At 36.4% G+C, this 18,875-nt stretch overlaps 1 protein-coding gene across 4 annotated transcripts in view; it reads left to right on the top strand.

Annotated features, from left to right (window-relative positions):
- The window catches only part of trappc8 (trafficking protein particle complex subunit 8), a 164,717-nt gene that overhangs the window by 128,240 nt on the left and 17,602 nt on the right, over nt 1–18,875 (top strand). For all 4 annotated transcript variants that reach the window (XM_017352638.4, XM_017352637.4, XM_017352636.4 and 1 more), the window contains one exon: nt 5,862–5,963. In XM_017352638.4, the coding sequence (XP_017208127.2) occupies nt 5,862–5,963 (102 nt within the window). The remainder of the gene's footprint in view (nt 1–5,861; nt 5,964–18,875) is intronic.

Raw genomic sequence — 18,875 nt, 5'->3', positions numbered from 1 at the left:
GTGAGCTCATAACTCTATCTATCTATCTATCTATCTATCTATCTATCTATCTATCTATCTATCTATCTATCTATCTATCTATCTATCTATCTATCTATCTATCTATCTATCTATCTATCTATCTATCTATCTATCTATCTATCTATCTATCTATCTATCTATCTATCTATCTATCTATCTATCTATCTATCTATCTATCTATCTATCTATCTATCTATCTATCTATCTATCTATCTATCTATCTATCTATCTATCTATCTATCATCAGGCTTTCACAAGCCAGCCTCAAAGTTTGTTCTCAAACTTTAAGAATCTAGTTATTGTTATTTTCAAACATGTGGTAAAAGAGCGATAGGCTTTGTGTAGGTCCACTGTTGGTTTTAAATGCTCAATTTTGTATAGACTTGGAATGGCGGACTTGAACAGACTTTAGATTTGTCCTGGTCATTAATGCTGATGATAATTCAGATAATTCTAATTCTGATGGGGGGGGGGTTATTTTTGCATTTCAGCAGCTTTTGGATACTTTTTGTGCTGGAATCAGTCAGCTACATCTGGCAACAATGTGTGCGCTTTCGGTTTCATTTTCACCGCTAAAAGCAGTTCACTTTCCGCGCGGCTCCCAAAAAATAAAAAATAAAAAACGAAAAAATGAGGGCATGTGACAGAAATAAAACAATTAATGCAGAATATTAAATAAAGCGCATTTTATAAGTTTTAATTGCTTTATTGCTGTGAGAGTCTGTGAAGGTTTTAAATACAGTTCCAATACTCATAGTTTGTTTTGATAACATTCAATTTCAGGATTGTGGATTTAAATGGAGCACTTAAAGGAGTACAAACTGGCATATTAACATGTAATTAAATGTATTTTTAGAACTGTCGAAGTTTCTTTAGTAAACAAGTTATTTTTAAAGAAAATTTAATTGAGATGTTTACACTACCTGACAAAAGTCTTGTCACAAATCCAAGTTTTAGGAACTACATATGGCGAGGCAGTGGCGCAGTAGGTAGTGCTGTCGCCTCACAGCAAGAAGGTCGCTGGGTCGCTGGTTCAAGCCTCGGCTCAGTTGGCCTTTCTGTGTGGAGTTTGCATGTTCTCCCTGCCTTCGCGTGGGTTTCTTCCCCCACAGTCCAAAGACATGTTGTACAGTAGAATTGGGTGGGCTAAATTGTCCGTAGTGTATGAGTGTGTGTGTGATTGTGTGTGTGGATGTTTACCAGAGATGTGTTGCGGCTGGAAGGACATCCGTTGCGTAAAAACTTGCTGAATAAGTTGGAGGTTCATTCCGCTGTGGTGACCCCGGATTAATAAAGGGACTAAGCCGACAAGAATGAATGAATGAGGAACTACATATAATAACTTGACTTCTAGTTGATCATTTGGTATCAGAAGTGGCTAATATGAAAAGCAAATGCCTTTAGATTATGCTTATTTTGCCAAAATAAAATATGATCATGAATTGATTTTTAATTTTTTTAATTAGGACAGTAAGGTCTGACTTTGCTTAGGCAAAAGTCTTGTCACCTAAGAGAAATAATGTGCAGTGGAAAAAAGTATTAATATTGTGTATGACTCCCATAAGCTTGGAGGACTGCATCCATCTAAGCAATGACTCATATAACTCATTAATAAAGTCATCTGGAATGGCAAAGAAAGCGTTCTTGCTGGACTCTCAGTTCATTAAGATTCTTTGGATTCATCTTCAATGCCTCCTTCTTCATCTTACCCTGGACATACTCAGTAATGTTCATGTCTGGTGACTGGGCTGGCCAGTCCTGGAGCCCCTTGACCTTCTTTACTTTCAGGAACTTTGATATGGAGGCTGAAGTATGAGAAGGAGCGCTATCCTGCTGAAGAATTTGCCCTCTCCTTTGGTTTGTAATGTAATGGGCAGCACAAATGTCTTGATACCTCAGGCTGTTGATGTTGCCATCCACTCTGCAGATCTCTCACATGCCCCCATACTGAGTGTAACCCCAAACCATGGTTTTTCCTTCACCAAACTTGACTAATTTCTGTAAGAATATTGCATCTATGCGTAATCCAATAGGTCTTCTCGAGTATTTATGATGATTGGGATGCAGTTCAAGAGAGGATTCATCGAAAAAAAAATCAACCTTTTGCCACTTTATCAAATGATCAACTAGAAGTCAAGAAATTATTTGTCACTCTTACAACTGGGATCGATGACAAGACTTTTGTCAGGTAGTATAGTTTTATCTCTTTACAGGAATGGAGTGATAGCATTTTTATGGGAAAGGACATACAACAGATAAAAAAAATAAAACAACTGTTTTGACTGTTAATGCTAATTTAGTAAGCTATTAATTTTGAGGAGAACGATGACAGTAAAATTAAATAATTAACTAATGAAATCATTTAAGTTAATGTTAATTTATGATAATAATTAAATATCTGAGGCAATAATGCTCCATTTACCAGACAGCACAGTAACACTTTTACCAAAGTTTAAATGATTTATTCACTTCCTTTTGGTTTTCTAAATACTCCTCATAAATTATGTGATGACTCATTCTTTTTTCCAGTTGTTGCACTAATTGTTTAAAGCAAGAATTACAAACAAAATCGGCATGTAGTTTTTGTTCCTCTACAGGGAGTGCAGAATTCTTAGGCAAGTTGTATTTTTGAGGAATCGTTTTATTATTGAACAACAACCATGTTCTCAATGAACCCAAAAAACTCATTAATATCAAAGCTGAATATTTTTGGAAATAGTTTTTAGTTTTAGCAATTTTAGGGGGATATCTGTATGTGCAGGTGACTATTACTGTGCATAATTATTAGGCAACATAACAAAAAACAATTATATACCCATTTCAATTATTTATTTTTACCAGTGAAACCAATAGTACATCCCCACATTCACAAATATACATTTCTGACATTCAAAAACAAAACAAAAACTAATCAGTAACCAATATAGCACCTTTCTTTGCAAGGACACTCAAAAGCCTTCCATCCATGGATTCTGTCAGTGTTCTGATCTGTTCACCATCAACATTGCATGCAGCAGCAACCACAGCCTCCCAGACACTGTTCAGAGAGGTGTACTGTTTTCCCTCTTTGTAAATCTCACATTTGATGATGGACCACAGGTTCTCAATAGGGATCAGATCAGGTGAACAAGGAGGCCATGTCATTATTTTTTCTTCTTTTATACCCTTTCTCGGCACCCACGCTGTGAAGTACTTGGACGCGTGTGATGGAGCATTGTCCTGCATGAAAATCATGTTTTTCTTGAAGGATGCAGACTTCTTCCTGTACCACTGCTTGAAGAAGGTGTCTTCCAGAAACTGGCAGTAGGACTGGGAGTTGAGCTTGACTCCATCCTCAACCCGAAAAGGCCCCACAAGCCCATCTTTGATGATACCAGCCCAAACCAGTACTCCACCTCCACCTTGCTGGTGTCTGAGTCAGACTGGAGCTCTCTGCCCTTTACCAATCCAGCCACGGGCCTATCCATCTGGCCCATCAAGACACTCTCATTTCATCAGTCCATAACACCTTAGAAAAATCAGTCTTGAGATATTTCTCAGCCCAGTCTTGACGTTTCAGCTTGTGTGTCTTGTTCAGTAGTGGTCGTCTTTCAGCCTTTCTTACTTTGGCCATGTCTCTGAGTATTGCACACCTTGTGCTTTTGGGCACTCCAGTGATGTTGCAGCTCTGAAATATGGCCAAATTGGTGGCAAGTGCATGGCATCTGGCCGCTGCACACTTGACTTTTCTCAGTTCATGGGCAGTTATTTTGCGCCTTGGTTTTTCCACACGCTTTTTGCGACACTGTTGACTATTTTGAATGAAACGCTTGATTGTTTGATGATCACGATTCAGAAGCTTTGCAATTTTAAGAGTACTGCATCCCTCTGCAAGATATCTCACTATTTTTTACTTTTCTGAGCCTGTCAAGTCCTTCTTTTGACCCATTTTGCCAAAGGAAAGGAAGTTGCCTAATAATTATGCACACCTGATATACGGTGTTGATGTCATTAGACCACACCCCTTCTCATTAAAGAGATGCACATCACCTAATATTCTTAATTGGTAGTATGCTTTCGAGCCTATACAGCTTGGAGTAAGACAACATGCATAAAGAGGATGATGTGGTCAAAATACTCATTTGCCTAATAATTATGCACTCCCTGTAGTACCGAGATGCCCAACATAGGCCTCAAAATGAGAAGAGAATGTGAATGATGGGGATGGTGGGGCAAATGCCGTAATAGAGGTCGTCATTTGTAATTTAATGTAACATTTTTTTTAAGTTAATTGAAATTAAATATTTTAATTAAATGTTGTAAATTAATCAGAATTATTAAAATATATAAATGCTGTCACTCAACGCATAGAGAACAACGCAGAAGACATCAGTGAACAAATGAGAGCGAAAACAGGGGCAGCTCGACTAGTGTAAATCCATTCTCTTATAAATGGGAGTGTTTTTAACTGTATAAAGTTCTTTATAAAATATATTTTTATTATATTTAAATTATATACATTTATTATTATTATATATATATATATATATATATATATATATATATATATATATATATATATATATATATATATATATATATATATATATATATATAACCACCAGTGCCGATATACAGCCATATCGCACTGCTACAAGTGAGATATTGCATTTTTACAACAGTTTGACGGCATAATTGTGTATATAAAAACAAAGTCAAACATGGAGTCTCAAAAACCCTTTTGTATGAGGAACTACTTTCTTCCTCGTTGGATTCAAATCATAAGCTGACAGTTAAACAGCTGAGCCTGCATCTTTATTTGGGCGGAGTAATACACAAAGGGTAAAGAGGCTGTACAGGTGCTGATATTCCTTAAATATATCACGGCTATCAGCCAATCAGATTCGACAACCAGACAGAACTGTTGTATAGCAGATATATATATATATATATATATATATATATATATATATATATATATATATATATATATATATATATATATATATATATATATATATATATATATATATATACTGCATTAGTTACTTTAAAGCAAGTTACTAAGTTTATTACTAAGTATTAATAAATTACCTATATGGCAACCTTAGTGTAATAGAGTTTGGTAATTCGGCTCACCGCACTCAAAAGACCCTTTTCACATTTCCAGGTTTCTCAGTAGCAGAAGATGCCATAGCTGGCTAAACTTAGAGCACAGTGAATGGGAGAGTGCAACAAGTAGTTTTTTACAATCCTATTTGCTGAAATAATAAAAGAAAAACTCATGGATTGAGTTATCGAGACTTTCAGAAAAAAAAAATGTGTGAGACTGATAATGGAGAATAACTTCAAGTTTACCCTCAGCCACATAAACGCTGCATTAGAAACACCTCGCATGATCAGTAATTATTATTATTTTTTATATAATACATACTTAAACCCATATAAATTTTCATACGTTTTTAAAAACTTTCAGGGATTATGATTAAAGATTATGATGACCGTTAAACAGCATTGTAAAAAGGGTCCATCAAGATTGGTTTTTGGCCCTTCAAAAGAAAAAGTTCAGGCACTCCTGCATGAGTAGTTAGTAGAATACAATCGTCAACTTCCTTACTTGCACACGATTTCTATGATTTATCTTTGACACCCCTGTTTTGAACGTCATATTAGATAGTGATTTCTAAAACCTGTCAACTTGCAACTCATGTTCACTTGCAAAACAGGCTTGAGCATTTGGCGTTCACTGTGTGTTGACTTTGGGGTTAGTGCGACAACAAATCTGCACCTTCATCTCATAGAACATGTGACTTACAATACAAGGTACATTACTGTATTAACCATATGTTTTGTTATTCCAGGCATATGTTGTAGAGGACAACAAACAGCTCATTTTAGAGGGACAGCTTCACGTTGCACTGCAAACCATTGGAAAAGAAGCCTGCTCGCTGTCACAGAAAGAGGTACTACACATAAGATCTCATAATGACTCTCTTTTGCTGTTCACCTCTGTGATCGTTCAGAAATCCAGCCATTCTAGAGTAGAGCAGTAGATCAATGTGCTTTTGATCAGGCTCGTTGAGATGAATAATCAGACTTTTTTTCTTATTACAACGCTTGCCTGTGTATAGATGTGCTTTACAGATTCGTTCTACATAGAAGAGTTAACCTTGCAAGGCAAATGTGGGTCAAAAATGACCTTGCGGTTTAATTTTTTTAGTCTTTAATTGTGATGTATGCCATTTGACACTGCAGAACATGCGTCTTACTGAACTCCTGCTCACTCTTCTGTCTATCTCTCTTATAATGTAGTGTTGGAAATTAATTTTACTGAATTGATTCATCACTGACTGGCTCTGGCAGAGTTCAATTAATTCAAGCATTGATAACACACTTGAGTACTGAACTAAAGCACTGAAGTGCCTGCTTAAGGCAAGCTTTTCAAGCTTGTCTTTCTGATTAAGTCTGTCAGTGATCACATTGTCACATCATAAAGAGGCCAGAGAGCTTTTAATTCAGGGCTGCGTTCATCTGTTGGTATGGCTGAAGCGTTGGACTCTCGTTGGGGCATTTGTTGACACTCTTGTGTTTAGGTGATGGGGTTTGTCAGGGCCTTGATGCTTTTGTACAAGCATGGATGGTTTAAAGGCACTTTGAAGAATGTAAGAAAAAAAATAATAATTTCGCTCTCCTGACCTTGTTGTGCGGGGAAAATGCACAAAGTTTTTTTTTTTAATCATCAGGAAAGAAAAAAGGTGGAAGGTTTCTTTGGTGGATGGATAAAATACAGGTGACAGACCTTGAAGCTCATCATTGTGCGTGTGATTTTGTTAGAGGCTTGCATAGCTGTTGTAAAGGCCAAAAAGTAAAGGAGTTGTTTTCTATTGATCTACCCAAGCATAAAAAGACTTTTTGTGTAGGATTTCTTCCAATTCTGGACAAATAAATAAAAAAAACTGTTGTCGCCACTGGCTTGCTTGGTTTGGGACTTGTGGAGCTGTGCATTGATGGATTTTCTCTTCAGTGTTTGGACATCCAGTAGTGAAATTTAAACACTAAACTGAACTTCAGCTCTAAAAACTGCTCTGACACAGTTTCAATTTACTAAAACGACTATGTTAAAGGGGTGGTCCACTACGATATCGTATTTTAAACTTTAGTTGATGTGTAATGTAGCTGTGTGAACATAAACAGCATCTCTGAATGTAAAATGCTCAAAGTTCAATGCAGAGGGAGACCTTGGCTGCGTCCGAAACCGCCTACTACTCAATAGGTACTGCATTTGAATTTAAACGTACTACTCGGCCGTTAAAAAAGTACGCTCTATACAGTATGAATGTGAAAAGTATGAATGGAATACGGACGTACTACATCCGCCATTTTGTCATGGTCACATGACCTACCTACGTCAGTTGCGTCGCCTCACTTCCATTCATGAATTCTCTCACGGGGCATTATCGGATAGCACAGCGTGCATGGGATGCGCACTTCAGAATCTCGCCGGAAGTCATCCGAGGACTTCTCTCCTACTGATTTTCAAATTCTATGAATTCGGACATACTACTCGGCTCGCATACTGATTTTAGCGTACTATATAGTATGGAAGTATGCGGTTTCGGACGCCTTTGGTTTTTACAGAGTTAGCTTAGCAAAGCCTTCAATGAACGAATTTTGGGGACTACAAAAAATACTTCCGCCCCCTGTGAGATCACAGGTTCGTTTACCACGCACACACACTGGGCAGCTAAGGGCCGTGGCCAGAGGCGATGTAACGTTATAGCAGAGAGAGAAATCCCATCCTGCTATTTCCACTTAGCTTCTCTGTTTCTGTATTTGGGCTTCCAAATGACACGACCCAAACATTGAAGTGCTTACAGTTCAATATTAATTATGTTTCAGAGAACTATAAAATACATAGCAAGCATGATTAGACAAAGCGCAGCTTCCAGAATCTCTCCCAGTTCAGTGCTGGATTCGGCTAAAATCTCCTCAAAGATGGAGCAACTACAAGGAGACGCTGTGAACTCTGAGCCAAGACCTGTAAGTGTTTTTATTTGTTAAAATTGATCATGATATGTACAATGCCTAGCCTTAACGGTATGTTGTAACAAAGATGTAAACAACGGGAAATAATGTTCACCAACCGCTAACGATTTAGCTACAAATCCATATTTATCAGTCAAACTGCTATAAACACACACACACACACACACACACACGCATACACACACTCTTGACCAGCACGTGCGTCTCTCTGTGTGGGATGGCAGTGTTTCTCTATACAGGCAGCTTTTTCAATGCGTTTTACATCTCAGACCATGAAGTCGCAAAAGATACGTGAACGATTCATGTTATTTACACAGGCATATTCCGGATATGAAGGACGTCGTGTAACACGTTGATTTAAAAAAAATACAGCAATGCTTTCCTAACTGAAGTGTAACAGCAAAAAAAAATCAATCAAGGCTCACACAGGTCTCATCCCACATCTTGTGCTTTATTCTGTCACCAGCGTCACCACAGAAAATAACTTAATCCGAGCATGAAAGAAAAAGAATAAATAAACATCGGTCCCGCGCACATGTGCTTCTCGTGTTACAGATAGTTCATAGTGTAAACACACACAAACACACACAATGGCACACGCACACTCTCTTAAAGGAGCCACATCCCATTTTCACTCGTTACAGACACTTGTTGACTGACTGTTTACACAAGACGCGCATGCTTGTACGGGCGTGACATGGAGCCAATCCGCGAATCGCAGCACATTCAGACGATGACCAATCAGAGTCACTTGAGGGCGGGCCTTTCAGAGGAACTAGGAAATATATCAGTCGTTTTCATGTTAGCTGAGTAGCTGTATATAATCAAAGTGAGATTTATGAAAAAATAACATGATTTTCTTCTAGTGAAACATGAACACACATTGCTTTGCTTCTTATAAACACACCCAAGCCTTAAAATTACATTCTGGACCACCCCATTAAGCTGCTTCAACGCGATCTACATTGTAAAAGCGCTATAGAAATAAACATATATTGAATTGAGTTTTACAAATTCTCAATATACCTACGGAGAAACATTATTTTTATCACACAAGATTTTGCGATGACTCCGTGGTCCATGGTGATTCGTAATACGGCCAATGGTACATTTTTCAGATGGGAAAAATAAACACACATAAACAAGTACAAATCAATCTCTGCAACTTAAAAATACACAGAGGTCTTCTGAAGCCAAACCATTGATCAGTGCAAGAAACTGAACATCTTTTACAATATTATTAGCTTTTATCCACAGCCTGGGCAAACAGCGTTGCGAGTGCAAGCTTTAGTGTACACTTGAAGACGTATGAGCAAGCACACACTTACAGTAGGCATGAGGCGACACATTTGGCAAAATGATTCTTACCTGTGATTGCCAAAGATGCGGAAACTAGGGGTGTCAAATTGATCAACAGTGCATTGCAATTCAACAGTGCATTGCGGTGCTGATGAGAATGATCCATTCAATCGGTTTGGAAATAGAAAATAATCGGTTTGGATGTACTGGTGGTTTTCTGACAGAATTTTTCATGGTAGCATAATATGGTGAGAGAGTTCTGATGTGTATACAAGAAGCATTCTACAGTGAGGAAGGTAAGATGCGTGCACAAGTAATCCTCTAAAAATCTGTTTTAAAAGCCTTACCGTACGTTCACACCGAATGTGGCGAGAGTGTCCAAGGTCGCTCTGGCCGCCCTGGCGACGACGCTGTCTGACTTCAGCTCCGGCGGCGAGAGCGTCAAAACTCACTACATTAATCTCGTATTTAAAGGAGCCGTTGCTGCATATCAGTTACATTCCTGCATAAAACATGTTCCTAGCGTGAAAATGTTGTGCACTTCTTATCAAATTCATATAACATTGAAAGATCAAGTTGCGTGTGACGTGGCTTTGCTCTATTTATCCAATGTGTGTCCATATGTCTGAAATATCCTGAAGTAGCTATACTGTTTAGTACTGTCACGTCGCCTGAGATTCCCGCTTTTTTAAGATAAATATATATAACATTAATGCACATCAGTAACTCGCCAGTAACTTCTTTAATGCATGTTCATGTAAGAAAACATTGTAAATAATTGAAAATCCGGCGACCGCAAACATTAAACCCTTGAGAACAACTGTGGTCGGAACCAAAGTTCACAGGTCTGTGTTCTCTGAACTCCTATCAAACTCTCCTGAAAGCAAAGATAGTCAAGGTGCTTCAGGATTGGCCAGCCCAGTCACCAAACATGAACCTTATTGAACATGTCGGGGGTAAGATAAAGGTGGAGGGATAGAAGATGAATCCAAAGAATCTTGATGAACTCTGTGAGTCCTGCAGGAACGCTTTCTTTGCCATTCCAGATGACTTTTTTAATAAGTGATTCGAGTCATTGCAGAGGTGTATGGATGCAGTCCTCCAACCTCATGGGAATCATAAACAATATTAATTATTTTTCCACTGCACTTTGGCTTTATATTTTATACTGTACATTATTTCTGTTAAGTGACAGGACTTTTGTCTAAGCAAAGACAGACCTTGCTGTCATAATTAATAAAAAATCAAGGCATGATTATAAATTATTTTGGTAAAATAAGCTTAATCTAGATGTCTTTGCCTTTCATATAAGCCACTTCTAATACCAAATGATTAACTAGAAGTCAAGTTATTATTTGCTGTTCCTAAAACTTAAATAGGCGACAACACTTTCGTCAGGTAGTGTATACATCTGGCCACATTTCACTGCTTGTGTTTTAAACATTGACACTTGGGGGACAGTAGATATCAAGATCCTGTATCACTGTAATAAAGCTCCTACTCTACCACTCACTAAGCAGTTGAACACAATGATGAACAAGTCAGTTATCACTTTATTAATGTTTGATACATTTAAGAAGCATGTTTCCTTTGAGCAGGAAAGCTTAAACTTTCAGTATAACTGACTGCTTGTATTTAATGCCGAAATTGCATACATATCAAGTAAAAGTGAAAATTGAGAACACAGTGCGACACAGAGTAATATCAAATTGAATCACTGATGAGATAATTGTAATCTAATCAAACAGGGACAGAAGTATAAGTTCACGCCTCTAGCAGCAACTGTTATTAATTATGTAGGCATGACTCAATTCTGATAAAAGACCTCTCACACGAGTGTCCGCTCATGCATACATCATCAAGCGACTGAAAACTTTGCACTGTTTAAGTGAAAGCTGAAAAATGAAAGCTAATAATATTGTAAATAAGTTCCTTTTGACCTTAATCTTCAATACAGAATTGCGCTTGTTTTTTTGACTGTTTTAGAACTTCTGATTCAGTAGCCTAAGAGAAATGACTAGAAATAATAAACGACAGAAAAATAGTCAAACTACTCTCTCAACAAACAAGTCATGAATATACAGACAAAACAGAATAATATCATTTAAAAACATCAGTTCGCTGTTTTTAACATCGAAAAATGAATGGAAGTGAATGGGACCGGAAGTCTTGATACAAAATAATAATAATCATTTCTTATATTTATATAGTTCTTTTCTGGGCACTCAAAACGATTTGCACATAGGGGGAATCCCCTCATCCACCACCAGGGCACAGCATCCACCTGGATGATGCAATGGCAGACATTTTGCGCCAGACCACACACCACACACCAGCTGATCGGTGGAGAAGAGACGAATGATGAAGCCAGTTATGATATGGGGAGGGTTTGGAGGCCATGATGGACAGAGGCCAGTGGGCAGAATTGGCCAGGTTGCCGAGGTTAAACCTCTACTCTTTTGGAAGGACATCCTGGGATTTTTAATGACCACAGAGAGTCGGGACCTCGGTTTAACGTCTCATACAAAAGACGGCGCTCACTGAGCATTATAGAGTCCCCGTCACTATAATGGGGCATTAGGACCGACACAGACTGCAGGTTGGGCGCCCCCTGATGGCCTCACTAACACCACTTCCGGCAGCAACCTAGCTTTTCCAATGTGGTCTCCCATCCAGGTACTGACCGGGCACAGCTCTGCTTAGCTTCAGTGAAGATTCCCACTCGTACGTGGAGAATAAGGTCAAAAGACATCGTTTCACTTTACTAGACATCAGTGTTCGCTATTGATTTGTACTTGTTTGTATGAGCATATTTTAAATTATTTTTAATAATATATATATTTTTTAAAAGCAGTAACCGTTGACTGCCATTATATGTATAACCAAGAACCACTGCTTTAAATTGTCTTTAATGTTCATTCCACCAAAACCTTAATGATAAATAGATTTTCTACTGAAGGCTTTGAAGCGTTTCAAATATGGTAAATGGTAGCTCAAATGTTATTTTTGTGCACCAAGCAAGTACAGTTTAGCCTCCATTTACCATATTTGATTTGCTCTATGTACATCCTCTAATCAATGTTGTATAAAATCCCGAATTAAAACTTTTCATTATATAAAAGGGGATCATGTCTCTTTAGCAGGCTTGGATTTAACCGATTCATATGGATTGCTTATTGCACCTAATGACTGTTCTAAAGCAGTGGTTCTTTAACTTTTTTCACCAATACCACCTCAGAAGAAAAGGTCTCTCCAGGCACCACCGTAATAACCGGTATTGAACAACAGTAGCGTAGTAGGCCTAATGAAGCAGCTACAGCTCTACACAGTTTAAAAACGTGGCAGATTAATTCTTATTATTATGAATATGTAGTTTTGTCGAGATATATCCAGCTGCAGGCCTGCAGAACCACACACGTTTGAGGCACACACAATCTAGGACACAAAATCTAGGCAAACCATAAATGGTAACTAACTCTTTAGCATTATCGCCACCTATTGAATTTCACAAATATGGTTTTCCATTTCAGTCAATTTTATTATTATATCGTAACGATCATTTTAAAGTCTCTGCAGTTTCTGAACTTAAAATGTCAATAAAAATAATTGGTTAAAGACACTTATGACTTTATTCATGTGTCCATATACACAAAGAAAACATAATAGACCGTCTAATTGTTGGATTAAGTGTAATAAACTAATTCAAGCTCTTAATATTATCATACTTCGTTAAAATCACGTTGTTGTAAAATATAAAAAAGCAAACAATAATGTCACTTTAAAATAAATTAGCCTACTATAGTTAACCATTTAAACAATATAGTTATAAACTGATTATCTTAACTGATTATAATTATAAGTTTATATATAAACTACTATCTTTTACTAAAGTGTCACTGTTAAAGCTGTTATATATATATATATATATATATATATATATATATATATATATATATATGTGTGTGTGTGTGTGTGTGTGTGTGTGTGTGTGTGTGTGTGTGTGTGTGTGTATACACTTATGATTTTTTTTATTAATAGTTAATATTTTTTTATTAATAGTTTTATTAAGAGTATTAAATGTGGGAAATCAGTAATTAAAAGGTTATTAGAAAATTGAGCTAATAAACACCGCTTGAGTAAAATATTAATATAGTGTTATACATTTGTTATATGTAAAAATATTTTTATTACATATAATGTATTATTGCCTATATTAACTTGCTATTATTTCCTTCATCATAAATTAATCCATTATATAAATTAAACCTGTCCAAATGAGATCATAAAGCAAGGCCAGCAAACGTGTATCTGCCAAATTATTGTCAGGTAATAAAGACTGATCAGCTATAATGACTGATTAAAAACTGTTCACTCTATTATATTGAATGGCGATCGGAAACAATGCTCCCCATTCGGCTGTCTCAATCGCAATATTTGTGAAATAAAGTAAAGTAAACACTATTGTTTATTGTGTGCAATATTTATTAATCAAATATATCAAAATATATCGATGACGATGTCCAAAAAGACGTTATAACTTTAACATCCGTCATAACCATATATGGTTTGCCTAGATTGTGTGTCCTAGATTGTGTTTGCCTAAAACGTGTGTGGTTCTGCGGGTCTGCAGCTGGATATTATTGGTTTTGTCAGCCACTTTAACCATTATAAATAGTTTGAACATTAACACTGCACTCTGCTGACAAGTAAAAAATAAATAAAATGTCGACATTTAAATTAAAATGTGCTTTTAAAAGTAATTAAACATGGCACTCTTCTTAAGAAGTAAAAAGAAAACTGCTGTATCTTAATGTAAATTATTATAGCCTATTTATCAAAACCTGGAAATGTTCCTAGGACCTCATAAATAAGCTGCATGTCACCATATTGATATATAAACTCTTTTTGATAAATTTTGAAATAGATGTTGCATGCATATAAATGACTTATTTGTATATCTTTGAAATCTAAACCTTAACTTGCATCTTAAATAAATGAATTGATTTACATATTTAAATTAGAAATAAGATCTGCTTACTGCATGTTAGAGTAGGCTTTGTGTGCCGAAAAAGCAAGTGATTTTACTATTCCTGTCAACAAGGGGTTGTAAAAATACGAGATACGCCCTTAACAACCGTTACAAATATGGGGAGGAAATTAGTTCAAAAGATAAAATACTTAACAAACATTAGAAAATTGAAAATAAAAAAAAACGGTTTAGCATATTAAAATCAATTTTGTGATCATATCGGTGTGATCATATGTGTTAAAGGGTTGAAAGTGTATTCATTTTTTACTTTAATAATTCAGCAATTCCTCCGCGTACCACTTGAAGGAAGCCTAAGTACCACTTTTGAGTTTGAGTTTGAGAACCACTGATCCAAAGCATCAGTAGCTATCTTTCCATCCAAAAATGTGAATGAACTATGTGCAAAACTGGATTATCGCAATTAAGACGTGCAAATAAAGCAGCGTTTCCGTCAAACGAGTCAAAGCCAACAAAATCGTCACTTGCTGATTTTCTGGCGCCAATTATTAACAGTAAAAATGGAATTTGCTGCAGTAGGAGCAGCTGCGTCAATCTTTTCTTCATCTAATAAATGATTTGCGCCTCAGAAGGCAATCCTGACACGCAGTGAACATGCGGTGGCGTTTGAAGGAGTCAGACGCGGAGCACAGACGCTCTTGATTCTGGAGGTCATTAATAATATAATAACACTAATACTTAAACGGTAAGGCGATTTTGAATGATCAAAACAACAGTTCAGATGTTTAATAATGTGCTCAGCCTGCTGGTTTATCCATTTATACGCATTTTTTTTTCTTTTATAACAAAATCACATGACCTTTTTTAATGCGCATGCTGGAGTTTGTTTGGTAAAAGTGTTTCCATCGTAGTTTATGCGCATATTTTCTAATCGAATAAAAAGTTTATCCTATTCAGTTATGCGCATACATTTTTTTTATGTGTATTTTCAAAATGTATGCGCATCATGACGTTTCCTTCATCCGTTTTTTTATGGGCATGTTCAAAATGCGTATAAAATAGGGGGATGAAAACATAACTAGTGTTCGTAGAAAGAATGAAAAAAAAATAGCATGTTTAGTCTGAAAATGAACCGAAAGCTCAAAGGTTTAGAGTGATTTGAGTGAGCCATCCATTTGACATTGAAGAAATTGAACATTTGGTGGTCTTTAACGCTGTCTCAGGGGTCACTGAGCGGTTCACTAGACTGCGTCTCTAACCAAACTCAAGAGCCCATCACAACATGGACATTTTTGGCCGATACATCATGTCTCTTTTTTTTCTCAGCATCTCACACCATGAACTTTCTTAATGCTTTTCCTTTTCTGAGAATAAAGATCGTCAGCCATGCGCCTGACCATTTCTTAGTGTTTCACGGCAGTGTCCTTAAATAAATAGGGCCTATTTTTATTATTCATCTATTTTTCATTATTCGTTTATTATTATGTACAATAATTAAGACATAAAATGAAATAGTAAAATATAATCAACAACGAAAATGTAAATAAAAACGTAAATTAAAACAAATGAAAAGGTCTTGTGTTAGTCCTACCAAAATAGCAAACACTGAACATCTCTCTACATTTAGGCTTAAAGACTGCTTTATTTATTTATTTAGGCCTACTTATTTGTACTGAATGTTTTTGCTTTCATTTTAGTTGTCTTTTATTTCTTCAATTCTATTGTCCAAAAGGAATCCTCTTTGCACTTAACAAGTTTACAATAGCAATAAAGCGTGTTAACAGATTTTTAATGATTAATGAAGGAATTATAATGCTTTGACTTATTGTTTAATCTCATTTACAAGCACAGTTGCATATATAAAGCTGCTGTATAGGCTATTTCTGTCCGTTCGCATCCCGTCCCTTTGTGCCCCCTGGCGGCTTATTCACAAACTGCGGTCATACATTAAAAACAGAGCGGCAGCAATTTCAAACGCCTTCGGTATAAGCCCCGGCGGTAGTGGTCACTTTGAACTCTCACCTACTGTATCTTGAGAGTTGTCTACCCTTGATGGTTTTTATTTGGATGTGTGCACTGCACATTAAGTTTGAATGACACTTCTTAATATTTAGCATTAACGTTTTGAAACCCTACTCCATGACGAGAATGTCAGTGTGCAGCCCTCAAAACAAGTCCTCTGCACTGGCTCTCTCGTAATTTGACTTTCTGTTTTCTCTATTTCTAAGATGGAGTGCAAGAGCAAAGTGACTTTGCAAGCATTATAAGTGAGTCCTGCACTTTATGAAGATGGATGCATCCTAAGGTGCTTTAAATGGTCAGAGAGGCAGACGGCACAGAGAGACGGGCTCTGACCTTCAGAGTGTGTCTTCGTTTAGATTTTCATGATGCTTTTCCAGACTAGAGATTCCTCTTTTTGAGTCTGTAGACGAATAAGCAGACTATTAATGTGTTTACTGCAGTTTATCTTGTCTATTGTAGCAGTGTAATGGTGAAAAATAAGCTGCGGGAAAAGCTAGACTGAGTGGGTGTGTGTGTGTGTTTCACAAGGATTTAATATATAGTATTAGCAAAGTGAAGGAATCGGAGACTTCTGTGTAGGTGTTTTGTACAAAGTGACAGCTCTCAGCTGATTTGATGACTACACTTTTCAGTGTGTGTGTGTGTGTGTGTGTGTCTACACGTAACTGCAAGTGTAGTTGATGAAAACAGTAATTCATCAAGAAATTAATATTGGACTCTATTTTAATTATCTAGGCACAAAGTCTAAAGCGCATTGCGCAAAAGCATTAAGCACTTTTGCTATTTTAAGGACTGGAAAAAATATGGTTTGTAACACAGCGCATGGTCTAACAGGGTTGTGCTTATTCTCTTAATGAGTCATGGATGTGTTTTAAGTATAACGTGCATTAAATCAATTAGAGTCTCATCTCCCATTCCCTTTAGGAGTCAGTTGTGTTGTGCCATGGCACATTTGCTAATTACATGGCAGACTTTGTAAGTGGAAAAACTGAATGCTTCACTAGCGAGAAATCGGTTAAACCATCTGCAGCGTGAAGATAAAGAATGAGCCTCCTCCATTCGCCCTCTTTACTTTCTCTTTACTTTTACTCTTTACTTGTTTACTTTCGTAAACAAGAAAAGGGTGTTGTACACACTCCACTGAAGACATCCATTAGCCTACATACTTAATTCCGTTTGTTACGCACAAAGATCTGTTTTAAAACTATTTTTAAATTCAGTTCTATTTTCCAGCAAATAAATAAATGAGCAAAAATGTGGTGAATAAAAACAAACACACGTCCTGTTCTTATGCCCCATATAGTGACGCATAAGTGTCCAAAACCCAACAGGTGGACAAATCTAAACTTGTCTTTATTAAAACAAATATAAATATGCATATAATAAATAATACTGCTAATAATAACAACATTATACAAATTGCAAATTGTCATGAATAAACTACAAAAAACGGTTTTAAATTTAAGTAGAAAATAATAATTTTTGTAACTTTTTTATTATTTTTTTTTGTAAAGATATTTGTGTATTGCTCTACATCCTTTGTGTATTATGCAATGTGTACGTGTTTAAGGTGCACAACTAAAGTGATTTGCGCTGGACTTGCTTTCAGACCTGCTTTCAGATGGTCAATTGCGCAGTCTATTTTAGTTCCTCAAAACAGCAATGCGCCTTAACACAACTCCTTTATTGACCTTATTCTAAAATGCAGAAGTGCGCCTGTTTTCGCGATTGTTTTAGAACTTCCGATTCAGTCGCCTATGGGAGAAATGACTAGGAATAATAAACGGCAGAAAATGGTCAAACTACTCGCTCTACAAACAAACGTTTGCATGACTATACAGACCAAGTAAAATAATATAATAAGAAAATATCAGTTTGCAACATCAAACATCAAAACGAGCAGTTTTAATGTTTAAAAATGAATGGAAGTGAATGAAACAGGAATTCTCAAGCCAAAAAGATCTAATAAAATATCTGCGCCCTCTCGTCAGCTAAGAATAAGGTGAATAGACCGGCACACCCATAACTCCTCAAAGTGGCGCAGAAGGATTTGCTATTAAAACAACATGGCACAAAATGTGAAATTTAGGGTTGCGCTGGTCTGAAAATAGCAAGAAATCGCGCCAAACACTTCTTGCACCTTATTGTGCCGGGTGTATGATAGGGCTCGTTGTCTTAATTGACTTACCTTCTTGTCATTCCAAATTTACAGTACTCTTTTAAGGTTTGTCATCTGTAAGATTTGTCTTCTAAATAAATTTTACTTTTATTCAGCAAAGGATACATTTTACTTATCCGAAGTGACTAAAGACATTTAAGTTTCAAAAGATGTTTGTTTTTAAATAAATTCTCCTTCAACTTTCTTCATTGCAGTTATCATTGAATTGCTTTGCAAAATGTTTGAAATGTAATTTTATTTTGCAATTGTCAAATTTACTATTTATTCCTGCATATTTAAGTTTTTATTTTTATTTTTAAATCGATCATTTCTTGAGCTGCAAATCTTCATATTTAGGGCCTG

Source organism: Danio rerio, chromosome 20 (assembly GCF_049306965.1).
Source record: "Danio rerio strain Tuebingen ecotype United States chromosome 20, GRCz12tu, whole genome shotgun sequence".
NCBI lineage: Eukaryota > Metazoa > Chordata > Actinopteri > Cypriniformes > Danionidae > Danio > Danio rerio.
Note: the sequence above shows the minus strand (reverse complement) of the source record. Positions and strands in the feature narration are given on the sequence as shown.